The following is a 27,532-nucleotide window of genomic DNA, read 5'->3' on the forward strand; positions in this document are numbered from 1 at the left end:
ACCCCCACACTGACTACCAATAACAGGCTAACTAGGCACTTTCTGGCTTCTAGCCCATACCTCCTTCACTTTCCATTCATAGGCAGCCATACCCTACCTTTTGAGGAGCAGATACCCGGGTGTGTCGCCCCTGCCGACAGCTGACTGCTCCCATCCCCAGCCTCTGCCTCCTCTCCTTCCGCTAAATCTGCTGTCCTGGTTACATAAGCAATTCCTATCTCTGATGCTGTATTACCCAGAAGCCCCGCCTCTTCCAGTGTACATAGACCCATCAGCTTTAGGTCAACATCATACCAGGACTGGGAAACATCTAAAGCAGAGGAGGAAAAGGCCACAGTCGCCACTGTGGCAATTAAAAAATGGGTTGGGTTAGTGAGGAGGGAAGGACACAGACAACTTGAATGTTTAAGAAGCCAGCATCAAATTTAAAATATTTTTTTCTTTAAATCATTTTTTTTCCTCCATTCTCTAGGGCATACCCAGGGGGGAAAGGAAGGTACCCATGGCCAGCCCTGGCTCCTAATGCCATCCTCCCAAGTGAGCACACAGATTGGGAAGTTGACCCCTCCCCCCAACATTAACACTTTCATACAACAAGGCAGTGGAGTTAGGCACAGAGGATCAGATCCCTCCCCTCAGCTTACTGGCACAAAGGGAGAGCAATTATACTTAGAAATATATATATATATCATATATATATATATGTCTATTTATAAAAATTTATCATACTTGATCAAAACTATACCCCCACCCTTTCTGTTGCCCACACGAGCAGGATACTAGGCTTGGACACTCCATAGGCCTTCTGGTTCTCTTGCCTTTCTGGCCCTGGGCCTAATAAGCATGAGGGAATTTACATTTTGTCCACCATGCCCTGCAGGGACAGGCCAGCTGTTGAATATGTCTCAGTTCCCTATAAGCTCCATAACCCCCAAATCCCATGGCATAAAGGAAAGCTCTGCCCACCCCCAAGTCCCCAGGTCCTGAGCCAGAATCAGATCCTAGACTGCAGTCACATGGCTCTCCAGATCATTTGCGCCTGCTAAAGATGGACTTCTTGCCAGGGTTCTTGTCTCCCACACTTAAACCGATAAGGAGCCGCGCTTTCGCCTCTTCCTGCTGTTGCAAGTTCAGGTCTGATTTTGTTTCTAGCTTTCCTCGGACCTCAGACCCTGTTGCAGGTTTCAACCGTAGCTTTTCTTTGATTACCTGGTAAGTGGAAAGGAGTAAAAGGCAAAAATATTAGTGGAACAGGCTGAACAATTCAAACCGAACCAATTCAAAATTTTATTAAGCTTACATGCAGAGCACAAGAAGTGTACAATCTAACCAGAATCCATAAAGCCCTTGGTTAACAGCAAACATCTTATCATACTGTGGCAACGTTAAGGATGAAAAGAGGACAAAGTCATTTTACTGTCTGCCCTGTTCTTGGCTATCTTTTTAATATAGTATATTAAGAAGGCAATTTGTTTGCCAATCCCTGCTAACGAAACAGCCATGAGCCCTGGCGGGATACCTGGGCAACCAGAGCTTTTCGACTGTCCCTTTTGACAGCCATGGCAAAGTCCAGCCATGTCCACGTGTTGTTGTGGTACTCCAGACAGGGTAGCACCAAGTTAAGGTCACCCCAGTCCACACTGTTCTTCTCACCCTGCAAAAAGGAGAGGAGGGAAAAATATCAGTTGCCATTTTGAATCTAAGCCAGTACTTGGAGTAAATTCCTACAGACTGGATTTCCCCTACTCTGTTCTAGAATGTGCTGGGATGAGAAATACCTTATAACTGACACACAGTGGAACTTGTGGGATTTTTATGTATATGAAGGAGTTGTTCATGGCAGCTCTCTCTTTCATTTTGTCAATATCATCGACTGGGTGCTAGGAGAAACAAGAAAGGAGTTGTAAGTCTCTAAAACCAGAAGAAACCAAATATCCTAATAGTACTCCATCTTCTTAATTCTAGAATAGACTCAAAGAAGAGAAACACCCAGCCACGTCCAACAGGACTTTCTCTGTACACCAGGCTGCCCTCGAACTCACAAAGAACCATCTACTTCTGCTGCTTGAGTGCTGGGACTAAAGGCAGCACACTACCACCTGGCCATAAAATGATTTTTAGTTTCTGAGGGTTTCTTTTGCCTTTTGAGACAGGACTTTGTATGGTCCAGGCTGCCCTTCAACTCATGATGTCCTAACTTCCACATTCGGTTTTCAATCTTTAGGGATGTGCCATACCTCAGGTAATTTGCGAAATGATCTTCTGACCCCAGAACTCCGGGTCAAGCCCTGTGCTCCACCCTTCCCAGGGCCTAGTGGTACTGCATCATCTGTTGCTATCAGCTGCCGAGGCTTCACTACTGGTATTCCAGTTGTCACCAGTTTAGACTTATCCTCTTCATCACCAACATCATCATCTTCCACATTTCGACCAGGAAAGAAAAAGCCCATCATCCTATGGAAGAACTGGTGTGACAGCTGGATGGTGAGAGGCACCACATTCACCTACAAGGGCATGATGAGATGAAGAAGCACTTAAGCTCAGGTGCTATGTCTTTTATTACTATCCAGTGTAACCGTTTTTAGTGTGAAAAGCCCTTTGACCCTGGGTTCCCAAGGAACTATTTACGAACCTCAAAGTGTTCCTTAACAGAGATACCCCCAACAGGTGGCCGGACTTTGCTGAAAAGGCGGAGGGCAAGCTGTCTCCCCGACTGGCAGGAACTCTGGGGCCGCAGAACCACCTATAGGAGAGAGTGAACAACAACTCTACTAAATGCCCTCTCTAAAAATCAATCCACAAACCTTCTATAGGAGAACTGAAGCCAATGGTCTTGCTAAAGCTACCATCTCAGATCACTTCTTATGAGTTGATATGAAAGACCATCACAAATGCTCTACATATAAATGGGCTTGGAATGGGGAAATAGGACTTCCTGTATAGATGTGGGAATGTATATTAGTAGAGTGCTTGGCTAGAATGAACAAGGCACTGCCTAAATTCCATCTTCATAAGAGAGAGAGAGAAAACAGAACAAAATAACTTGCCTTATAGATGGCATTGGGGAGAAGGTTGTTCATAGTGAACCAGCCCAACTCCAGAAGATGTTCTGCTGTGTCATCAGATTTATTCACCTACAAGACAGATTTTTTTTCCCCCTTAGGAACTTGATAAAGAATAATCTCTATATGCTATATATTACTTAATATATAATATATATCCTTAATGTATACTAATCTAACCCACTGATTTCAAGTAAGGATTCCATAAAGCAAACTACCTGTGGCTGGCTTTGAGCTCCTGATCCTACACATCTGGAATAATGGGGTTATATGAACACACCATCACAGTCTATCAATATGTCTGTCAATCTCATATACAATCTACAAATCCTCTAGTGTTTCTCTTGAGTAATACTAGCTAAACCACTAAATGCTAATACTTCCTAGTTATTGTGTCATTTCTCATTCATTTCTAAAATCCCTTGTAATATTCTTTCCCCTTGTAGGAAAATTAATTCCTCTTTTTTTTTTTTTTTTTTTTTTTTTTTTTTTGAGACAGGGTTACAGGGTTTCTATGTGTAGCCCTGGCTATCCTGGAACCTGACCTGTAGACCAGGCTGGCTTCAAACTTAGGAGATCTGCCTACCTCTGCCTCCTGAGTGCTGGCTGGGATTAAAGGCATGCACCACTACCACCTGAGCTGATTAATCTTACCTACATTAATTTGTTACAGGACAATGTGTCTCTAATCATGATCATCATACAATTAGCCTCTTTTTTTTTCCCTCCATGGATTGAACTCCTGGGATAGGCTAAGGCTTCCAACTGGACTGCTGCTGTATGACTGTGCACCCCAATACCTTGCTGTAGAGGAATCTCTGTAGCTCCAGCTCAGCGATTCCCAGCTGTCCGTCTTCCTCGGTCAGGCGCCAACGTGCCTGAGCAAAGTAAAACTCAGTGCGACGGACCACACTCACATCTTCCTGTTGCTTTCGCAGCTCCATTTTGTTGGCCCGCTGCAGTTGGAAATCCTTAAAACATCTGTGGATGAATAGGAAAGCCAAATGAGTAAGGGAAAGAACACATAGGCAGGAGTCTCCCATAGTGCTGTAGGCTCTAAACCCAGAGACTAACCTCTGACTTAGTGCATGTCTAATTTTTTTTCACTGATGCATTGTTTCTGACATTCTGAGCTATGGAACAGAAAACCTATCTTTTAGTTCTATAGCTTCTTCCCATTAAATCCCATGATTACATCTTCAATATTGTTCTTTTTTTGTTGCTGTTTTGAGACAGGGTCTCTCTGTAGGCATGGCTCTCCTGCAGGCATGGCTCTCCTGCAATTTGCTCTGTAAACCAGGCTGGCCTAGAACTCAAAAGTGTGTGCTATCACTGCCTGGCTTTCAATTTTGTTGTTTATTAATCAGTTATAATGTATTTGCAGTTCACATACACACTGTCTTTCCCAGGAAGCACTCCAGTGAGAACCTCTCTGCACTCACCTCTTTGGTCAATTTCAGCAAGACTTACAGGAAGATGTGCCTGTATCTATTCCTACTATTGGCTTTGAGAATGCACATTAAACCTAAAGACTGTCATAACATGAGCTGAGTAGAGACGACTGCTGGGTACCTGATGAGGATGTTGAGTTCTTCACTTTCTAGCTGCAGGTTGGCCTTTTCCTGGTTTAGCTGTAATTGAAGTTTTTGGTTCAGGTCAAGCAAGTTCTCATTCTTGCTGTCATCCTGTAAAGACTAGGGAACCAGGAGAGAAGAAATTAGGAGATCCTCCCTGTCTACTGTAGGTGACCACCCTGTCCTCAGATTACCTGGGATAAATACCTTCATGATAGAATACATCTGTCTCTCTAAGTGTCGTATCTGGGCCACATGCTGCCGCACAGCCTCCTGCAGATGCAATATGCTACTGCGCTGCTCCTCAGGATTGCTAGAGATTTCAAGCTGGAACCTGACACGCTGTTTCTTTTCACTATGCTCCTAAAAGAGGGAAATGCATATTAAAAAAAAATGTATATATATATATATATATATATATGTGTGTGTGTGTGTGTGTGTGTGTGTGTGTGTGTTTATTATTTTTTCTTATTTTACATATGGATCCCAGTTCCTGCTCCCTCCTTCCAAAATGTGTATTTTTTGTGTGTGGTTCTGTGAATAAAGCCCACAGATTCACACATGTGAGGTCCATGCTTACTATCGGTACATCCCCAACATTGTGAATTAATATTTTTTAAATGAATAAGTTTTGTGAGAAAGTGAATGGGGATCTCTTCTGGAAAGCTGACCTTTACTGGTCATGGTCAGAGTAAGGGGTAGGTGATACAATGTGAATTTTATAAGTCACTGTTAGAGATGTTTGGTTGACTGAAAACTGGCTAGAACAAGCTCTACACTTAAACCTAAACTATGAGATTCTTTTTTCTGAGACAGGGTTTCTCTGTATAACAGCCCTAGCTGTCCTGGAACTTGCCTGCCTCTGCCTCCTAAGTGCTGGGATTAAAGGTGTGTATCACCACCACCAGGCATAGAACCGATTAAGAGGATGTACCAATCAAACTAATAAGAGATACTAGTTTCCTTCTACCCACTGAGCCATCTCACCAGTACTTTACTTTTTACTGTGATCCAAGTAAAGGACAAAGTCAAAGTTCAGGTGAGGCTAACGTGAATTCTAGAAGGGCTCATGCTCACCTTCCGCTTGGGTTCTACATGGAGCAGCAGGTTGTTGACGATGTCCAGAATCATAGCATACTGAGCTGGGTTGGTAGAAATTTCCAATTCGTGGTGGATGAGAGTGAAAGTATCCACAGCTCCTAGATAATTGTTAGCAATTAAATAAAAGGTTCAAGTTTCTCCCAACCCATATTTTTGTTGTTGGTTTTTTTTTTTTTTTTTTTTTGAGACAGGGTTTCACTATGTAGCCCTGGACAGCCTAGAACTCATGGAAATCCAACTGTCTCTGTTTCTTAGATGCCAAGAGTAAAGCTGTGCACCACAACACCCAGCCTAACAAACTGGAACAACTTCTGTTAGTCAATCAATCCAACAGAGAGGAACAAGAGAGTTTCAGAACTGAAAGTAATATGCAGTCCCAGTTTCCTCTAAGAGTACAGGTTGTTTGAATGGCTGAACTTACAAAATGCAGAGCCAAGTGAAATGTTAGTAGCAACACTGAACAGGGATCCCTTTAATAATTCTGTCTTAAAACTGCTAAGGAAAGAACTACTTTCACAAATCACTAATCCTCCCTGGATACCTTCCTGCTTCTTTAAGAGATCCTCCTTTTCCTGGTTCTCATGAACCTCAGGTGGCTTAATTTGAGTTGCCAACTCAGGGTCGATGTCATGACTGTAACTAATATAGTACATTCGGCAATTACAGCGTGAAATGATCCGCTGGACTTGCTGGGCTTGCTGAGCTTCAGCTGGCTGGTTCCAATCTGGAAAGAAGTGAAAAAGAAAGTTATGGTGAGAGCCTCCCATCTGTATATGATTCTAAGGAATTCCAGAAATGTTGCTTTTAGATCTAGAATAGTAAAAAGAAGAAGAAGAAAAAAAAAGCTACTGCTACAACACACATCGATGTTAAAAATAGATAAATTGGAGGTAGAGATGGCTTAGAGGTTGGGAGCACTGACTGCTCTTCCAGAGGACCAGGGCTCAATTCTCAGCACACACTTAGCAGATCACAACTGTCTGTAACTCCAATTTTAAGGGATTAGATACCCTTATACAGGTATATATGCAAACAAAACACCAATGCACATAAAATAAAAACAAGTCATTAAAACAAACAAAAAAACTGGCTAGGTGGTAGTGATAGGTAGTGATAGGCAGATCTATTTAAAGGAGTTCGAGATCAGCCTAGTCTAAAACCCTGTCTTGAAAAATCAAAATAAATTTAAGAAAAATAAATAAATAAATAAATAAATTGGGACCATGCATGGCAACACACATCTTTAATCTCAACACTTAGGAGGCAGAGGCAAGAACTCTTAGTTCTAGGCCAGCTTGGTCTATACATTAAGTTTCAGGACAGCCAGGAATTAAGGTACAGCAAATGTCTGGCATATAAGTGACCCTGTGTTTGACTGATCTCAAGTACCACCAAAAACAGTAAGGTTGCCAGGTGGTGGTGGCATATGCCTTTAATCCCAATACTTGCGAGACAGAAGAAGGCAAATCTTTGTGAGTTTGCAGCCAGCCTGGTCTACAAAGTGAGTCTAGGACAGCCAGAGCTACACAGACAAACCCTGTCTTGAGAGGAAACAAACAAAAAAACCACTATGGTGGCTCATGTCTGTAACCCCAACATTTAGCAGCATAAGGCCATGAGTTTGAGGGAAGCCTATGCAGACTAAGACACTGCTTCAAAAACTGAAAGAAGAAAAATGCAGATTATAGATAAGTAAATGAGGCACCATTGGGATGTGCATTTACTATAAATCACAGCATGGGAGAGGGAAAGAGCTGACCTGTGGTCGTGGTAACCATGCCTCCCACTGCCTGCCCACTTTCCATCAGCTCCTGAACAGAGTCCAGACTACGTTCCCGATGCTCCTCAATATTCTTCACCTGAAAACAGATTGAGGGACCTTTTAACTCCTGGGGGAAAAGTGGCTTATTTTAACATCACTATAGATTGTCATGTTTCAAGTAGAGTCTTATGCTACAAAAGAAAAGATTCAGTAATGACAGATGCATGCCCAATGCTAGTCCCTTACCTATACTCTCAGTAAGAGGCTGTGAAACTGTCACCAGATTTGAGGCCAGCTTGGACTACACAGTGAGTTCTATAACAGCCTGGTATATACACAGTTGAGACCCTCACAAAAACAAGACAAAAAAGTAATATTACATTTGTTTATGCTTTGGAATATTACTTTAATTATGTAAAGATTATATAAAGATTAATCCCAGCATTTGGGAGGCAGAGGCAGGTGGATCTCCTGGTTTAAGGCTAGTCTGGTCTACATAGTAAGGTTCTACACAGAGACAGAGAAAGTCTGTCTCAGAAATAAATAAATCTATCTTGCAGTGTTCCTTCCCCAGCATTAGTCAAATACTCAGTCCCACCAGTTAATGAAACCATTGTCTTGCCAGGAGTTGGTGGCGCACGCCTCTAATGCCAGCAGTCGGGAGGCAGAGGCAGGTGAATCTCTGTGAGTTTGAGGCCAGCCTGGTCAACAGAGCTAGTTTCAGGACAGGCTCCAAAACAATACAGAGAAACCCTGTCTCGAAAAACCAAACCAAAACAAAAAAACCATTCTTGCCAATGTACTGACTTACAAAAACAAATAAACAAAAAAGATATGACTACTTTGAACACATCTAATTTTTTTCAAAGCACCTTCTCATTTGATTCAACAGAGGGCTCAGCTGCTACAATGGTCTGTCATCGGAAGTCAAACAACCAGACTCCCAGATAAAGTTTTTCATTTGATCTCACTGCTTTGCTCAACCAATCATCTTTATGAAAGGTCATAAAGACTTGGCTAGCCACATGGCACAGGTTCCCAGACTACAGAAGCTAAATCAAAAAGATCTCCAGTTGTAGGCCACCTGGGCTACACAGAGCTTGAGACCATCTAGGACTACATAGTAAGATTTGTTTTCAAACAAACAAAACAAAGTTCTCAGACCCACTGTCTATTTTAATTGCCTGCTAGTATGATATTTCCCACAGCTAAACACCAGGCAGAGGCAGGGGGAGGAAGGATTATAGGAGTAAGAGGGCACAAGGACATGGCCCACAGAATCATCTAAGCAGGGCTCACAAAACCTGAAGTAACAAACACAGACGCTAGGATCTAACAGCAGGAGTGGGGGGAGGGCGGTCTCTGACTCTTTTGCCTGCTCCTGGTAACCCTTTCTCTCCTTCTGGGTTACGATATGAGGGTTTGTGTCCAGTCTTACTGTGTCATGTTAGGCTATGTGCTATGTATGACACAAACTTTGTATACTAAATACATATTATTCTCATTGGTTAAAAAAGAGCTGACTGGCCAATAGTGGGACAGCTAGAGGTTAGGCAGGAAGCCAAACTGAGAGGATGATGGGAGGAAGAAGGGCAGAGTCTCTGGGGAGTATCAGAGTAAGACAAATGTGCCTTGTTGAAAGAAGGTCCTGCCACATGGCAGAGGACTAAGAAATATGGGGTAATTTAAAATGTAAGAGTTAGCTAGTAACAAGCCTGAGCTATCAGTCAATAAGAAGTCTGTGTGATTATTGGGGAGCCACTGATCCCAATGATAAAACTATAGCCATGTGCCATGTTTAGTGGACATCCCTGGGAGGCCTGCTGGAATTGATCTGGGGGTAAAGGAGAGGTGGGGAGGAGTGGAAAGAGGGGAAACTGTGGTCAGAATTTGACACACGAGAGAAGAATAAAAGTTAATAAAAAAGAAAACAAAGAAGTTCCTGTCCATTTACTCTAGTGCTGGTAAACAGGGCAGAGGACCCTAGGAGAGAAAAGCACTATGTTCCTACAGCACAGAGGCTGCTAACATTCAAGGTGTTGGCAGGCTTCCCTTTTCTACTAAGCAGAAGGTTAAGTGCTGTGACAGCTCTTCTAGTGGGACTAGTAAAAGAGGCTTAACTAGAGAACTAGCTGTAATGGGCCTAGTACCCATGCTGACTGACCTCTAGCCAGAGCTGTCTGCCATCCTGTTCGGTAGGGCTGCTTTCAGTGGTGGCAAAATACTGCATGCCATCTAACAAGCAGGTCCAGGACGTCTTTTGTTTCAATGTGTCCCCATACCATGCTGGATGGTGTTGGCACTGCAGCAACTGCGCTTTGGCAGCTGACACAATGACACAGCCTTCTGTCTCTGCTCCACGAAGAACCATCTGTCAAAGAGAAAAGCAGAATTTTAGACATGAAGGAAGACAAGAAGTGTCTTCGGATCACTGTACCTGACTGACTCTGGCTTACAGTGAATGTCCCTGGGTTTTACACTAGGAAGTGATTCTGCTGTGTTTGATGGCGCATGCCTTTAATCCCAGCACTTGGGAGGCAGAGGCAATCTCTGAGAGTTTGAGGCCTGCCTGGTCTCCAAAGTGAGTTCTGGGACAGCCAGCTGTTACAGAAGAAACCCTGACTCGAGAAAAAGAAAAAGAAAAAGAAAAAGAAAAAAAGGAAGGAAGGGACCAATCTGAGCGCTATACCCACTCCTTCTTCAATTTATATGGAGAAGCAAGATGGCCAAATTTGAGGCCAGCCTCAGCTGCACAGTAGAATCCTATTTTGTTTTATTTATTTACTTATTTGAGACAGGGTCTCACTATATTGTTCTCAAATTCAGAGGCACCTGGCTCTCTTTAATCCCAAGTGTTGGGATTAAAGGTAAACAATATGACTGGGATCTAGCCTGACACTAGTGTCCTATAAAGAAAAGGTACCTGGCAGTTAACCAGCTCAATAAGGCAGTTCCGATTGTATATGTCATCCGTCTGGCAGGCAGCAATACCACACAATTGGTCACTCATACCGGACTCCTCTTCTGTGAATACTACAAACCTATCTGTCTCTTCGATCAGCTTTTGCAACATGTAAGCACCTGGCAAAGAAAAAGAGGGGAAGGTCACCATCTCAAAGGGAAGAGAACAATACATCTAGGGCCACACCATTAATTCCTATCTAGGTAAGGGCTGAGATGCATCTTCAACCTCGAACACTGATCCACAGTTCAATCTACCCTACCCTTAGCTCCCGTATAATGCTAATAAAAGATTTCCAAAAGAAATAGAAACACCAATTTAAATGGCACTATTTTTTTCCTAAGGCCCCTACCATGACAGTGGTAAGAATTGAGCCCAGGTCCTCTGTAAAAGCAGCAAGTGCTCTGAACTGCTGAGCCACTGTCCCATCCCCCCACCCCTTTTCTCCTTTTCACATACTTGTTTGTGACTATTCCTTCCCATTCCCTTGTTAGCAGTAGCACTATATTCTAGCTTTGCTACTTCCTTGAAGGTCTTAAAGACCTTGGCATGTGCCTGCCTTTCTATTAATTAGTAAGTTTGCCTAATAGAGTATTATAGTTAAGAGCAGTCAGAATAAGACTAGTTTGTCAGTGGTCAAGATCCTCCTGACTCTTTAGCAACTATTCAACTGTGACTTTGGGCAGCTTGCTTTATTCTTTGTGACTCAGTTTCCTTATCTGTAAAATAACAGCAACATTCTCATAAAGCTCTTTTGGCAACTTAATGATATACACAAAAATATTTTTGCAGAGTTTCTATCATACAATAAGCAACTATTATCATCTTTTTTTGGCATTAAGTTTTAGCTCTGAAGGAATGTGCAAAACTCTTAGCTTAAAGCCTTAGACTCATTTCCAGATGTCAGACTTACCTTAGACATCCTACCACTGCCCACAAGTTCAGCATGTACAAATCTTCAGTCTATGGCTCTTATTCCTGGTATTATTGTTACCAATGTGCCAACCAACAGACCAGACACAAAACTTCAGGCATCACTACTGCCTCACCTTCTTTTTTTTTTTTTTGGTTTGGTTTTTTTGAAACAGGGTTTCACTGTTAGTAGCCTTGGCTGTCCTGAAATTTGCTATGTAGACCAGGCTGGCCTCTGCCTTGAGTGCTGAGGTTAAAGTTATGCACAATCACACCAGCAGGAAACAAGAATCTTTAGCTTCTTTCCCTTACTAATTCTCTTTTGACCCCAATACTTACTGACTCCTTCTGGCCACAAGATCAGACTTTTGAAGTTTCCTCATTATTAGCAATATAAACCTAAGATGTACAATGCTAGTTCCACGAAACTGTCATAATTGTATCATTCTCAAAGCCTTGTTCATGTTCTACACCTAAACCCAGAGCCTCATCTGCCCCAGCCTACCTCCCGATGATCCCTTATCAGGCCGTCCACTGAAGCTAGGAGTGCTGACATGAGGTGGGACTTGGGCATTGGGTGGGATACCATGCTTTGGCTTTTTGGTTGACATCTGGGGATCAATCTTCAAACCTTTCAGAGCCTCAGTAGAAAGATTGCGTTTGAGTACAGCTGCCTTTTTATAGCCATCATATAAGCCAAAGGCAATGTCCCTGTTGGTGGTTGTCCAGGAAATCCGTAAATCGACCAAGTATAGCTGATGTGTATGAAAGGCAGGGTCACCATCTCGAGAAGAGAGCTCCTGAGGAACAGAACAGAGTACCAGAATCACAGACATTCCCACCACCACTCCTCAACAAAAAGTGCAGAGACAAGCTTGTCAAATAGCAATGTGGCTCTGGAGGAGAGATGAGAAGGCCCTGGAGAAAGAAATCCTAAGTGGTCTTAGTCTGTACATTACTTTACAGCCTAACTATACCTAATGAACTTTTTATGAATCTAGTAACTTCAAAAGCCGTCCATAATTAGGAGAGATGGAGAATGTCAGGATTAAATGAAGTGTTAAAACTTCCACTTAATTTCCTGAAGACCAGAAGAGGGAGAGGACAAGGAATTTTCCTTTGGGTGTGGTGGTGGTGGTGCTGGGGTTTGAGCTCAGGGCTTTGTACACACTAATCTACTATTCTACACTGAGCTGCACATGCAGCTCAGGAATTTTCAAGAAGGATGATGTCTACATGTGGCAGGCAGCACATCAGCTATAATCCCAGCACTTAAGGCAGTGACAAAAGACAGAAAATTCAAGTCAAGCTTAGGCTACATAGTGAAACTATCGAGAGAGAGAGAGAGACAGACCACAGCAGCAAGGGCCAGTGATATGGTTCAGCTTTAAAGGCTCTTGCTGCTAAGTCTAAAGACTTCAGTTCGATCTGTGTACAGACACACAATAAATGTAATACAAATAAATTTTAAAAGAGGCTGGTGAGATGACTCAGTGAGTGAAGGTGCTTGCCATCAAGCCTAATGCCCTGAGTTGGATCTTCTGATAGGCGAGAACTGACTCTCACTAGCTGTCCTCTGACCTCACCCACAAACCCACCCAATAAAAGCAATTAAAAAAAAAAAAAAAGAAGATAGGCGGATACAATCACACCAAGTGAATATATCATAGTCATGACATACATGCTATGAATAAGTTAGGAACCTTACCAGAAATTAACTGTCACCTCCCGATGTGACAGTACTTGGAATCAGAAGATAATTAGGTGTGAATGAGATTATGAGGGTAGGGCCCACATGACAAGAAGACCCATGACTGGCACTCCATTATTGGACTTCTCAAGTCTCTGAAACTACTAGAAACTTAAGCCTGCTATTCCATTTTTGCTCACCCACTAACATAACTGATATGAAAAAGAGACTGTGTCAATCAGTACCTCTTCAGCGGTGCGACTGCTGTGCCGTTGGTAAGTAAGGGAAGACAGGCTCAACAGGTGGGTCTTTGTTATCAAGGGATCAAGGCAGTGGTCAGCATTCTCTTCAGTAGGTGACGCCATCAAGTGAACAGTCACCTGACTTAAGTCACTCACCATCTGGGTCACACTCCACTCGGAAATAAGGCGACGCATCACTGTGCCAGCTGAGAAAAGAAGCATCCGGCCCATACATACAGAACGGTAAGAAAAGGTGTGAGTCTTAAGAAGGGAGGGAATGGAACAGGGAAAACAATACAAGAAACGCTAGGAGAAATAAACAGAGCCTGGCAGTGGTGGCGCACGCCTTTAGTCCCAGCACTCAGAAGGCACAGGCAGGCAGATCTCTGTGAGTTCGAGGCCAGCCTGGTCTACAGGGTGAGTTCAAGAACAGGCTCCAAATCAATACGGGGAAACCCTGTCTTGAAAAAAACAAAACAACCAAAAAGAAACTTTGGCCTGACCTTGAGGTATAAGCCGCTGAGTTCCCCGAGTGAAGACATGGCCTTGACTGCACTCAATCTGGATGCCCCGTTGCTGGGCAAATGAGGCCCAGTAATGTACCTGGTAACAAGAACAAAACAAAATAAAAAAACTGAGTTTCCTCAGGATAGCAAAAGAGATGATTAAGAGAGTCACTGCACTAGAAAATAAGGGAACTAAGAAAGGGAGCACAGCCAAATGTGAGCTGTCAGAGTCTAACCTGCAGCCGGGGAAAGAGTGCAGTATAGGAGAGCTGTTTGTAGTGCTGGCCAAGTTTCTTCTTGCTGGGCTTCAAGTTATTAAAGAGTTTTCCTCTACAGATAGGCCTTGTGACGCTAGTCCAAGTTGCCCAGAAATTCTGCATCCAGCGCAGGGTACTACTGTACAGCAGAATTCGGGGCTGGGACATTGCTGCAAAGGAAAGGATAGGCATATGCAAGCTGAAGAAACTGCTTCCCTAGCTTCAGGGTTAGAGATTAAAGACACAAACAGTCCCTCATATGCAGTACCTCAGCACCTCTTCTCTCAAGGGTCTAAGCTCCGTGCTTTTAGCCACTGCTATGGTCTAAATATTTGTGTTCATTCCCCTCCCTCAACTACTCCAGCCAGAGTTTTAGGTTAAAATCCTAAACACCAAGGTGACAGAATTGATGGGAGAAGTTGATTGATATTGAGGACACAGACCTTATAAATGATATTGATGACAAAAGGTGGTCTGGGTCAGCTGACAACTGGGTCAAGAACCCAAAGGAGTTTATTGGTTTTTTTCCTACCACTGAGGACATAGCAAGAAGGCACTGCCATATAAGGACTTCACCAGACACTGAATCTGACTGCACTTCCATCTTTAACTTCTGAGACTATACAACTCTGAGAGTATCCATAATTTATGGTATTGTTAATGACAATCCAAAAAATGGCTAATCCTACAAAGAAAGGTCCTAACCTGAATTCTGCTCTGTCCTTCTATCCCATCATTCTTTCAATCTAAAGTGGTCAGTATCACAAGCCCATTCTCCCCCACTGTTCCACGCCCGAGTCTCACTCCCATTGTGTCGAGTCAAATCCATCTTGATAGAGAGATTGAGGTTCTCAGAGCGGAAGGCCCGGTAGGAGTCATGGAGCTGGCCCAAGGGTACTTCAGGCAGGAACTCTGGAGCCCTCAGAGTGACACTGTGATGGTCATGAGGGTTCCCATGACACAGCCACTGCAGGTCCAGTGTCATGCAGAGGTCAGGCAGGTGAAGGAAGCAGCAGTCGTCATACCTGTCTCACAAGGGAGCCCAGCCCTCAGTGACCTGGTCTCTTGCTTCCCCTGGCTCTTGCCCTCTCCCTCCACCTTGACTCCCCATTCAAGTTAAGGCCCCACCCTTCACTCCACTCACTTAGAGGCTGTCCTTACGTTGACATCCAGGTCCCCTTTGAACACAAACTGACCAGGTTTCCAATAAAAAGAAAGGTGGTTCCATTCCCAGTGCATGTTTTCAGTTGTATTATATGGATCCTGTAATGACCCGCCCCCATCCCAAAGAACAAGGTGAGCTCTGGCTAAGAGAACAAATGGTCTCCCAAACCAGTACCGTTCTCTCTGGGCCCCAACCATACTATCCTAATAAGGAAATGACTCCGTGGAGCCCCTCACCTCAGTGGCCAGCTGATGCAGGTTTGCTTGTTCAATATCCATATGCCAGTCCCCATGGAACAGAAGACGGCTCTTATCCCACCAGGGTAATGGTGGGCTGGGGTCAGCTGAGGGCTTAGTCAACAGGTCCACACATTGACCAATCAGTGTCCAGGCTGGATCCCAGCATGGGCCCCACACCACCGTGTACTGGAAGATTTCCGCTAGGGTAGAGGAGGAATGCAGGCTTCAGCTTACTACCAAACACCTCTCTGTTCCTCTGCTCTAAAAAGGCCTCGGCTTATCTTCCATCCAAGGCCAACAAATACCCCTCAGCCAAACCAAATGCCTCCATTACTCACAGTGGAAGTCGTGGTAGAACTTGAGTGGGGGCATGTTCCTCTCTACTGCCACATTACCCCAGGGAAGCCCCAAATGCAGGATTTGACGTCGACGGGAGCAAGGCTGGCCACTCTGCTCGGTGCCCGCAAGCCGACCCATGAGCCGCCAGTCGCGGATCTCGAACAAGTACCGAGGATAGTCTCTGATCCGAACTGTTATCAGATAGTAGATACACACTGGTTGTTCATTTTCACCAGTGTTTTTCCCCCTTGTTGTTCTTTTTACCCATCTATAATCAATCGGGAGAACAAGGGCTGACAATTAAGTAGAAAACTAAGACAGATTGTAGAGACCGTGAGAGGCAGAGACAGCACGGAATTCAAGAGCCACAATGACGTTAAAGAGGGCTGTGCTCATGGCCCTATTATGTCAGCTGAGCAATTTCAGGGTGAAAACCAGGATCAAAGAAAAGCAAGCAAAGCCCACCCACCACAAACCAACGACAGTTTTCAACACATCCTAGCTCCTTTGTAATCACTCAGAGGGCTCCCTGGCACTCACAGGACAAACACCAGCTGCGCAAGTAAGAGATGCACTTACCCAGAAAAGTTTTGACACTGCACTTGAGCATACGACACCACTGAATGACAAAGTCTATTCCTTCAGCAGGAAAAGGGCTGCCAGGGTCAAGCTCTCGAACCTGCTCTATCATATGTTCAGGCCCATGGAAGGATGCGTCTGCCAGAGCCACCAGCTCTAGTCCTGTCAGGCTCCAAGTGAGCAGTGCACGGCGCATGGGTGTGTTGCCATAGAGACGACGAGAACGCTGGATGTAGATTTCAATGTTTTTGCGTTCCAAAGAGGCATAGAGCTCCTCAATTTTTCGAGCTGGCAACAGCTCCCCATGCTGCTTCCGCAGGGCAGCCACTTTGGCATCCAGCAATTGCAGCCTTTTGGCACTCTCCTTACTTTCATCCTTCATCAATTCATAGTTATCATGAAGTTTCACCTCAAAGATGTCATCCAGGAAAACCCAAGAAAAGTGCTGAACCTTTAGGAGTAGATCAGGTGGGAGTGGGGCAGGGCTTGGAGACGCCCATGCATGAGTTCCTCGATGCAGCCCCTTTAGCCACTTCTGAACTCCCACAGCCTCATCCAAAGTTCGAGAGAAGTCATACTGATAGGGAAACTCCACTGAGACTGATCCAAGAGAAAGAAGCCAGACCCGATTCCGGAGAGTCTGCAGTACAGGGAAGGGGTTCCTGTGGAGGATCATCTCCTCTAGCTCAGGTAGTAGCTGCAGCTCCACCTCTTTGAAGTTGAAGATGCTATTGCCATCAAAGCCAGCAGCCAACTCTGGGCAGTAAGCCTGAAGTGAACCTCCATGCCGGTTCAGTGACACACTTTCTGCAGCCAGGGTAATGAACTTGTCCTCAGCTACAAAAGCTGTCAGTTTAGCTGTGCTCACCTCCAGTGTCAGGCTTAGCAGCCGCCTAGTTGAAGATGGCTCAGGAAGATGGTCTTCCGGCTCAGAAGTGAACCTCGGAGGCTCCAGTTCCTGGGATTGAACAATTTCAGGAAACACAGTAGCTCGTAACAAGTCTCGGCATTGTAGAGTGGCCAAGACATGCTGGTATAGGTACATGTGATCTGGGGGGCTCCACAGTAAAGTCAGCCCTGCACCACATTGAACCTTTAGGGTGTAAGAAAAGAATCTGTCAATCACTATGTCTCAGATCAATAGAGGTAATAGGATTACACATGTCTACCTGGTTTAAGAATTATATCCACCCACAAGACTTTCCTAAGAAATCACATTAATTACTGCCTTGCTTGGTACCCATTAGTACTAAGGTGCTGTTAATAGTTGTCATTTATCTCACACTTATATTTCCTCTACTAGATTCTAAAAGGCTTTGGAGGTATGGGTCATATGTTTTCTTTGGTTATTTATCATACATCTAATACACATAGAACTCAATAATCACTTGGCCTTGTTTCCATCCATACATGACCATTCAATGAACATTGTCTAGAAACAAGTGAAACTTGAAATGTTTCATCAGCAAATTGAATGACTTGATTCCTAAAACAGTGTAAAAATACTGGTCATACAGTTTAACACTAACTGACTTACTATGAATGTGTGTCCTTGTCATTCTGAAAGACATAGTCAGTTCTGATAGCTCAAGGGATAGAGAAATTGAAAAACCAAAGACACAGGCGTTCTCTTAAGTCCAGTCTCTGAAAAACAACCTCCTCAGCTCCCAAAGCAAAGTGCTTCCCTCCTCCCAGGAAGACCCCATGCCCACATTATACTCTATGGAGAAAGACACTGGAGAGCCCCCAACCTCAGATCCCTTCTAGCCTTCTAAGGTGCTGAGTGGTTCCATAAAAGTGTTTTGTGTGTTATCACACACATGCACCACAATGCACATATGGATATTAAAGGACAACTTCCAAGAGCTGGAGCTCTCCTTCCAATCTGTAAGTCCTGGGGATTGTCAGGCCTGACAGCAAATGTGTTTACCCAAGGAGCCATCACCAAATCCCTCATCTTTTTTTTTTATGGGGGGGGGGTGAGACAGGGTTTCTCTGTATTGCTTTGGAAACTGTCCTGTAGACCAGGCTGTTTTATTTCTTTAGGTTGATATTTATGACTGTTTTGCTTGCATGTGAGAAGAGGGCATCAGACACAACATTACTAGAGCTGTTGGTGATTAGGTGCCATCATGTGGGTGCTGGGAATTGAACCTACAAGTCCTCTAGAAGTACAATAAATGCTCTTAATCACTGAGCCATCTCTTTAGGCCCACTAATTTTTTTGCGACAAGGTCTCTCACTGAACCTGAAACTCACTGTTCCAGTCTAACTTGTACTGTGTGGCTGATACTTTGACACATGAGACCTGTGAGCTTTCATGATCCACCTGTCTCCATCCTTCAATGCTAGGCTACAGACCTGGCTTTTATATAGGTACTATGAATGTGAATTCAGGTCCTCTAGCATGTACAGCAAACACTCTCATCTGCTGAACCAATTCCCAATTTTTCAATAGCCCACTACTTTTTTATTTTTTTAGTTTTGGTTTTTTGAGACAGGGTTTCTTTGTAGTGCTTTAGAGCCTGTCCCTGAACTCAATCTGTAGACCAGACTGGCCTTGAACACCCAGAGATCCATCTCACTCTGCCTCCCGAGTGTAGGATCAAAGGCTTATGCTACCAATGCCCGGCTCCACTATTTTTTACATAATTATAATTAAAATGATGTATCTGGTATCTCCTGTAAAATGACACCAGAGCTTGAGTAGGGAAGGTTAAAATGGGTACAGCTGCAATGAGATAGTCACAAATGGGCAATTACTGAAGCTGGAAATATTAATAAAGTCAAATAATCCTTTCTATATTTTGCATGTATTTTAATAATGTAGTAAAAATGTTTAAAATGTAAAAAGAAAGGAAAGATGGCCCCTAGCTGTCATTTTTCTCTAAGTTACACAACATTAGTCAAAAAAAGGTTTTAAATGGTAGGAAAATCAAGTCTGGCCCTCAGTCCCAGAGCATTACCTCTAGAGAGCGGATGCTGTTGTGATAGGTGAGGGAGAGCATGGAGAGGCCAAGCACTGGTGTGGGGATGTCAGGCGCCTTGCAACAGGGCTGCATCTTCTCTGTGACTGATTTTACCAGTGCGAGCACAAGCCCTTGAATCCCCACAGTGGAGGTCTCAGCACTGCCCAAGACAGTCAGTGTGTCCAGTCGGACCTCCGAAGCACCTGACCAAAGAAACCAAGACAACCTGCATTCCATGTTCTGAAACCACAGCCTGTCCTTCCCCTTTAACCCCCACACTTCCCCTAAGTGATTCCTAATATTTTAGGAAAACTTTAGATCTGGCAGAGTCAAAGAAGTTTTCCAGTGTTTAGATAGAAATGATCCATCTACCATTTACTCCTCAGAACTACACACAAGAAAATAAAAGGCTATGTAGGAGCCAGACACACCTGTAATCCCAGTTTTTATTAGGTTGAAATGGAAGATTCCAAGCTGGAGGGCACCCTGGACTACTAACAAGATCATGCCTCAAGAAAAAAAAAAAAAAATCAAGACAAAAGAAACCCTACGTTGGTCTCATTCTCTTGACCACGTCAAGGCTAAATTTTCTCCATCTGTGTATTTTTTAATACTCGCCTTCAAAAGCTACTAAGCAGAAGTACAAAGCCTATTGTTCAAGGCCGCTAATGTCTCATGACTCTAACATGGAAACTTTCCAGATCATTAGCTTCCTTAAAGGAGAAGCTGACTGAACCAGCATAAACTGCTAGGCTGACATACTACCCACTCCCTGTGCCACTTACCAACCAGTGCAGAAAGAGTGAACAAGTTCATGTCTTCCACCTTCAAGTCCACCTTCCACAGTAAGGTTACAGCCTCCCCAAGTGAAGACTTCCTAGAGACAGCTGACTTTTCAGACTGTGGAATCACTAAGGATAGGATTCGAGACAGACACTGGGCACAGATGTCTGATATTTCTACCTGAAGTCCTCGAATAGTACAGTCAAGAAAGAGAGTATTGGATTGGGTGCTGGACAAGCCCAGGGGCTGGTTATAGCTACCCTAGAAAAGAAAGGAAGCACATGCAGATGCACAGTTAGAATGCCCTGGTGCACCATCCACACCAAGAGCACAATCTGCTCAGAAGCATATCACAGGGATAGGGAGCTCTGTGGGCCCCTACTCACCACACAGCACCCACCAACCTGTAATGTGAAGGAATCCAGGACAAGTGCTTCACCCCAAACATGCATATTAGGTGGATGTGGTGCCCGCTGAATATGGGACTCACTGCCCACCCGCCAGCACAGGTGATCCACAGTTAGGACAGCCCGCTGATGGATACTTTGTGGCCGGAGGTGCTGGTAATCTGAAACAGATGTTATAAAAAGTAGTCTATTTAACCTCCATGGCCATGGAATAGGCATAGCTGTAACAAAAGAACAAACCCTTGTCCACTTCCCATCCCTGAGCCTTACCCAGGGAGATGGAATTAAACCCCAAAGCAAAAGGTGGTGTGTCTCCAAGCTGAATAGATATGCTGACATTGGAGATGGAGGTGCTGAAGATAATAGGAGCCAGGATCTGAGGGAAGGCTCTACACAGGGACAAGAATGACATCACTGTAATTGCAGCTTCCTAACAAAGAACAGAATCCTGGAAGTTGTTGACAATTCAGTTTTGTTGTGAATCTTAAGATTGGCAACAACTAGAAAGTAAAAGGCTGCTCCTCCCAACAGTAATCTGAAGGAACCCCCAAAAATATGGAGTTAAACAAGATGAAATTCACACAGCCAGCCAGGCGTTGGTGGTGCATGCCTTCGATCCTAGCACTTGGGAGGCAGAGGCAGGCTGATCGCTGTGAGTTCGAGGCCAGCCTGGTCTACAGAGCTAGTTCCAGGACAGGCTCCAAAGCAATACAGAGAAAACCTGTCTTGAAAAACCAAAAAAAAAGTACACACCCATAGCCAAATAAGTCACTATCAGCAACATCACATGATTCACCCTAGTAATAAGATCACTTACAAATCACTTTCTCTGTGCAGAACAATGCAAACACTACACACACACAAATAGCTCTGTCCATGTAACACCAAACCTTGTAACCCAAGGCACATGAGACACTGTTTATTACCTCAGTCCACTTCAAGAAATGTTGCCTTATATAAATAAGGTACTGTGCTGGGCACTCAGAATGAAAACATGAAAATGATATCCTCCAACCAACAAAGGGTATAATCCCACAGCGAAGATATATAAAACAGGTTTGCTTCTGAAACTAAGATTTAGGCAACCCAGACAAATACATATTTAACACAAAATACCACTTTGGATAAAAAGAATCCACCTCATAAGAAGGTGACTTAACACTTACTCTTTTTGCTGAGCAATGGTGGAGCACACCTTTAGTCCCAGCACTTGGGAGGCAGAGGCAGGTGGATCTCTGTGAGTGAGGTCAGCCAGGTTTACAGAGCGAGTTCCAGGACAGCCAAGGCTACATAGCAAAATTGTCTTGAAAAACAAACAAACAAACAAACAAACAAAAAACTCCAAAAACCAACGCCCCCCCCCAAAAAAAAAAAATCAAAAGCACTTCACCTTTTTTTCCTTTGTTTAAGATCAGGTGAACCAGCTCCTTGGGTCTCCAATGCTAGCATAAGCAGCCAATGAGAAAATTCCTGGTGTCGGTAATGAATGATACAAGTGTTCAAAATGAGGGAAGCTGAGAGGTCAATGGTGGTTACCTGGAGATGAGAAGACCCCAAGGTTTTACTCCCATATCCCACAATGCAACAATGTGGAGAAAGCAGAGAGATTCTTGGTAGTGTGGGCAGCACACCTGGACATTAGCCTTGAGGGAGTTGAGGCAGACAATTCGCTGGCGACTCTGGGATAGCAACAGGCCATCTGTAAGAAGCCAGAAAACAGATGAGGGGAAGACAAAGGGAAGACACAAGATAAAGCTAGGAGATGGGGTACAGGCAAGATGAATAAATCGTTATCAACACCTGTTATTTTCTCTCATTATGGTCCCTCCTTTCCAACCACAGTTATAATGATATTAAACTATGGAACCATATAGGGCATTAACACAGAATGCCGGTCCTCCCTTCTCTTAGTAACAGTAACCCCTTCAATGAACCTTCTAGTAGGAGTTCAGTGCTCATCTGTGCCATATCATAGTTGGCTGTGAAGCTTCGAAGGGGCAATTGATCCTCATCACGGTGGTAGAGGAAATGCAGCAGCTTCAGTGTCCAAGTCAGGTGCCTGGACCAGAGACAGAGTCTACATCAGAGAGACCTGGAATCCCATTTCTCCTTCTTCTCCACAGATAAGCTCAATAAAGATACTAAGACTAGTTATGGAGACCTAGGAGACAAGGCACATTATCACTCCTCCAGTCACAGGTGAAACCTCACCTCTTTTGACTATTCATAGACAACACCACACTTGTGTTCTCCATCTTCACCTTGACCTGGTCTGGCAGCTGCTGGAGGAGGTATAGGCCAGGCAGAGTTGGTTCAGCAGAATTCTCTGTCAAATCTGGATACAGGAATGAATAATATACATGAGAACCATTAATCCTTAACATTCTCAAACCCTCCCAACCCTGTCCTCTTTGGTCAAATTCTCACACTTAAAGGATAAAAACATAAGCAAATGCCTAAAAGGACTCAAAGCCAAAATAGCATTACAGATCTGGGTACCTGGTAGACTTCCTTCCCCAGACTCTAAAAGCATAAACAGTATGGTGAATAGTTAGGTATAATGGAGAGAACATGGACTTGAATGTCAAATAATTGACATTGATTTTTCACTAACTATAAAGCCTCAGCCAAGTTATCTAGCTAACTGTTCCAGGGTTCTTTCCTTATTTGTAAAATGCAGAAAATGTAGTGAAAACATACATAAAACACACAGTATACATATAACTCATGGTAAGTAACCACTGAATATTATTAGCATTTTGACTCAGAACAAGGAAATACCTATTTCTTCTAACTACCTGAGAGTCAAAGGTAATATGTCTAATGACTCACAACTGAACAAATGGTGAAAACACTGGTTTTTCACCTTGCGAAATCATCACCAAGAATAAGGTAGACAAGAAGCTCAAAGACTGGAACTCTACCTGGACAAGAAACAGACTTGGATATCCGGCCTGGGGCCTGACACAGTAGTTGACTATGGAAGAGACCTTCATGGAGCTCAGCATGGAGGGTCCACACATCCACAGTGATAGCCCTCAGATGCCAACTGCTGATGCCCACCTGAAGACACAGGTCCAGGGCCAATGAGAGCTCTACTAGGCATGTATCCTCCTGTGTAGGAAGTTTTGAAGTTTTAGGTCAAATTGGAATGGTCTGAAGTCAGTGTGGTGATACATACCTATAATTCTAGTACTCAAAGAAAGAGGCCTACCATGAGTTCAAAGTCAGCCTGTGCTACATTCTAGGCCAGCTATGGCTATACATGACAAAACAGTCTCCCCAAAACAAACAAACAAACAACAAACAAACAAACAGAGCTATAATGGTTAGAGAATCTAGAACACAAGCACCCTAAATTCCTTCATATCTTATGCTGAAGACTAAATGAATTATCAGAATAATCATGACACTCACCAGCTGACCGCTCTTCAAGATTTTGCTATTGATCTTTGATAGGTTCACTTGACAGATTAGACTGGGAAGGAAAAATAAATAAAAAGCATTTAGTCCTAGCAAGCAGGAAGCAAAGGCAGGGAGGTTTCTGTGAGTACAAGGTCAGCCTAGTCTACATACGGATTTCTAAGACACCCAGGCTTGTATAGTGAGACTCTGTCTCAAAAAAAAAAAAAAAAGCAAAGAAAAAATTCGACCCCTTTCCTCACAACAGATTAATTATCTCTCATTAATCCATTGGCTAGAAAGGAAAACATAAGCAGAAACACACAATCTTGGTTTCTTCTCAAGACTGCATGGAATGAGAAGCTGACACCTATGTAAGGAGGCTTGGACATTCAAAATCCCCAAAGCAACTCCACATAGGGATACTACAGACCCCTGTCTATCCACCGCTTACCTTTTCCCATCACTGTCCACAAGAAACCTGCTTCTACTCATTTGGATGTGCCACAGGGATTCAGAGGTGGCTACCTTGAGAACCATGATGTTTATGGCATCTACATGAATGGAGAACAGCTGGAAGGAAAAAGGACAAGCAGGAATCATTGTAAAGGCATTACTTTTCCTTTCCAGCTAAGAAAGGAAGATCTTAACATTTTATTCCCCCCTCCCGAAAAAAGAAAAAAGCCACCCCCCAGTCCAGAGCCAGCCCTGCAATATGATTGAGAATAGTGGGAGTAGGGCCAGAGAGACGGCTCATCAAGTACTGACTGCTCCTCCTGACAATTCAGTAAATTTCCAAACCCCACACAGCAGCTCACAACTGCCTGTGTAACTCCACCTCAATGGGAGTTAGCCTCTACACTTGCATGAGCACATACACACAAACATTTAATTTTTAAAAAGACTCATAGAAGGGCTGGAGAGATGGAACAGTGATTAAGAGCACCAAGTGCTCTTCCAGAGGACCCAGATTCAATTCCCAGCACCCACAAGGCAGCTCACAACTGTAATTCCTGTTGTGGGGTACCTGACACCTATGGCAAAACACCAATGTGCACAAAATAAATATATTTTAAATAATCATAGAAATAGTCTCACTTGGCAAAAGATCTTCAACAAGGATGGGCTAAAGGATGGCTCCTTCTGCTCCACCTCCGTGCTCTGAGAGAACTGGGCAGAGAGGCTAGAAACCTTCTGTAGGTCTGTTCTGATGCGTACTTCTCCAAAGCACAATGCCACATAGTGTCTGTCCAGAAGAGAAGCCTCATTATCATCCCTTTCAGAGCAGTCTCCTTTCCTCCCTCACATTATCTCTCCAGTCACTCCATAGCTCAAATAACGAAGAAATCTCCCGTTGTTTTCAGTATATCTGACAAAACAGTATTTGAACAAACAGGAGACTGCAACAAGAACTTCCCTTATCAAAGCTCAACTTCAAAATACTCCCCAAGGGCAGAAGTAAAGACACACAGTACTCACGGCAGATCATAGCTAAGGAGTTTGCTGGAAATCCACAAGTTGTCAATTTCCTAAAACAGTATGAAAGAAAGCTGTGTACATTGGTTGCTAGGAAGGCAATGATAGGCAGCCTTAGAAGCAAGAAAAAGTCCTGAGTCACAAGAGAAGGAAGTCCTATTGACCCTCCCACTAAATATACCCAGTGCTCTTTCACTGGTTTCTCTGACTGTCACTGGGCATCTTGCTCATGATGTTAGCTGAATTTGCTTAGTAGTCTTTTTTTTAGATATGTTGCCACCCTATTTCCTCTCTTAAATTAGAGCAGTAAGTTTCCTGTTATCTTTCTCCTGTTCCTTCTATATCTTCTTCCTTACCCTGGATCCTCTGTGCCATTTTATTTTGTTTGGTGCTAGATCGTAAACAGGACCCAGCATATGCCAGGCTCTACCACTGAAGCACTCCAACTCCCTTTAAATCTGAGACAAGCCCACACTAAGTTGCCCAGGCAGGCCTTGAACCTATAAAACTTATAAATCCTCTTGCCTCCGCCTCTTGAGTAGCAAGGACTACTACAGGAGTATATAAACAACTTGCAACAATTGCACCAATCCTCCAAGTAGCTCCTAAGATCCCTTGGGGTTTACTAGGAAAACTACCCATGAAGGAAACTAAAGTTTGAAGTTTAACTAGAAACCAGATCAACCACTTGCCAAACTACACACACACACACACACACACACACACACACACACAGAGCGATTTCCCAGAACTTACCACCGTCTGCTGGTGCTGCTGAAACTTAAGACTGACATTTTGGATCCAAAAAAATCGGAAGGAGCCAATCTTTAGCTCTGCCTGCAACTTCCGCTGACACCACCTGGTGGCCAATCGGACCACAAGCCACCTGCATAAAAATCAGTTTTATTTTAAGACCCTTTCCCCTGTTTGGCCTTGCGATGAGTGGTATCCTGAGGCCGGGTTTTTCCTGGAAATTTTCTGATTTCCCTAAAGCACTTCCCTATCACCACACTTTCAGCCACAGTAATTAGGATCACCGGTCCCTAAATTCAAATAAAGCCAGACAAACTAAACTCACCAAGACAGGACAAAAAGACAAAAAGAAAAAGAAAGAAAGCAACCTTCCAGTCTTTAGGAACCCAAAAAGGTCCTCCAAAGCTGTCAAAGTTTAGGCAGCTGTGATAAACACGTCATCACACACTCCATAGAGGGTCGCTGTCTGCGTCCCCACCCCAGACGTTTGCAAAAAGGCAGAGGTCACACTCGGGACAACTCAAATACTGCTCTTCCTTAAACAGCCAGTCCTCCTGACCTCTCTCCAGGGTGGGGCTGCAGGTGCCCTTCGCAATCTGGGAAGAGGGCATGGGGAGGGTAGGCGAGGCGTGCAGGAAAGGAGACCACCGAGAGAGGTCCCTTCCTCACACACACCTACTCAGTTCCTGGCCTCTGCATTGCTTAGGGCCCCGCCTGATGCCTCAGCGTCCCGCCACCCCCGCCCCCACCTCGCCTTCTCTCACCTCAGTCCGGGCTGAGCGCCCCCTCCCGCTCTCACCCCCTCCGCCTACTGCGCCCGATCAGCCCGCGCCTCCTCCAAACCTTCTTCTTCGTCCCCCCCACCCTTGTAGCTGGAACCCCTCACCGGCCTAGGAAGAGTGCGCTAAGCGCAACCAGCAGCAAGACCAACAGCGCGGAGAGAAATAGAGGCATTTAGGTCCGGGTCCGGCCCGGCCTGGCCCCGACCCCCGCCATGCCGGGCCCGGACGCCGGAACCGCACAGCGCCGCGGCGGGCCTCGGCCGCGCACGCACACGCAGGGCGAGGAAGCGTTGGTGCGCGCGCGCACCCCCGCCCTGGCGTATCGCCGACCATTCGGGTGTCTCCGTCCGCGTCCCGCCCCGTGCACGCAAGCACTGAGGCCCGACCCACTGTTTGCGCGGAGTGGAGGCGTGGCTCCGGAGAGGGCAGCGGACCGACCGCGAACGCGCTGGCTTGAGCGCCGCGCCCAGGGCGCACCCTGTTCCTGTGCCGCCCAGTGTGGAGCTACATCCTCGCGCAGCGGGGCAGAGGTCGGGAGTTGGCCCGGCTCTCCTGGAAGTGACCTGGGTG

General features: G+C 44.5%; 1 protein-coding gene across 1 annotated transcript; it reads right to left on the reverse strand.

Annotated features, from left to right (window-relative positions):
* Positions 1-421: 421 nt before the first annotated feature.
* Positions 422-27,255, reverse strand: Bltp2 (bridge-like lipid transfer protein family member 2). The gene is made up of 38 exons (XM_051179878.1): positions 27,067-27,255; positions 26,184-26,313; positions 25,431-25,480; positions 25,050-25,197; positions 24,406-24,524; positions 23,967-24,027; positions 23,474-23,663; positions 22,761-22,884; positions 22,484-22,608; positions 22,181-22,248; positions 21,940-22,085; positions 20,820-20,938; positions 20,547-20,710; positions 20,145-20,403; positions 19,357-19,562; positions 16,391-17,483; positions 15,811-16,002; positions 15,470-15,672; positions 15,213-15,331; positions 14,873-15,093; positions 14,048-14,238; positions 13,809-13,908; positions 13,309-13,511; positions 11,879-12,173; positions 10,423-10,580; positions 9,664-9,870; positions 7,497-7,596; positions 6,279-6,461; positions 5,714-5,835; positions 4,844-4,999; positions 4,635-4,756; positions 3,863-4,043; positions 3,048-3,134; positions 2,633-2,743; positions 2,238-2,504; positions 1,779-1,880; positions 1,520-1,654; positions 422-1,209 (listed from the first exon to the last, which is right to left on the reverse strand). Exons 1-38 carry the CDS (start codon positions 27,132-27,134, stop codon positions 1,030-1,032), a joined length of 6,705 nt encoding a protein of 2,234 aa, XP_051035835.1. The 5' UTR covers positions 27,135-27,255; the 3' UTR covers positions 422-1,029.
* Positions 27,256-27,532: the final 277 nt, after the last annotated feature.

This window comes from Phodopus roborovskii, unplaced genomic scaffold, assembly GCF_943737965.1.
Source record: "Phodopus roborovskii unplaced genomic scaffold, PHOROB, whole genome shotgun sequence".
In the NCBI taxonomy this organism is placed as follows: domain Eukaryota; kingdom Metazoa; phylum Chordata; class Mammalia; order Rodentia; family Cricetidae; genus Phodopus; species Phodopus roborovskii.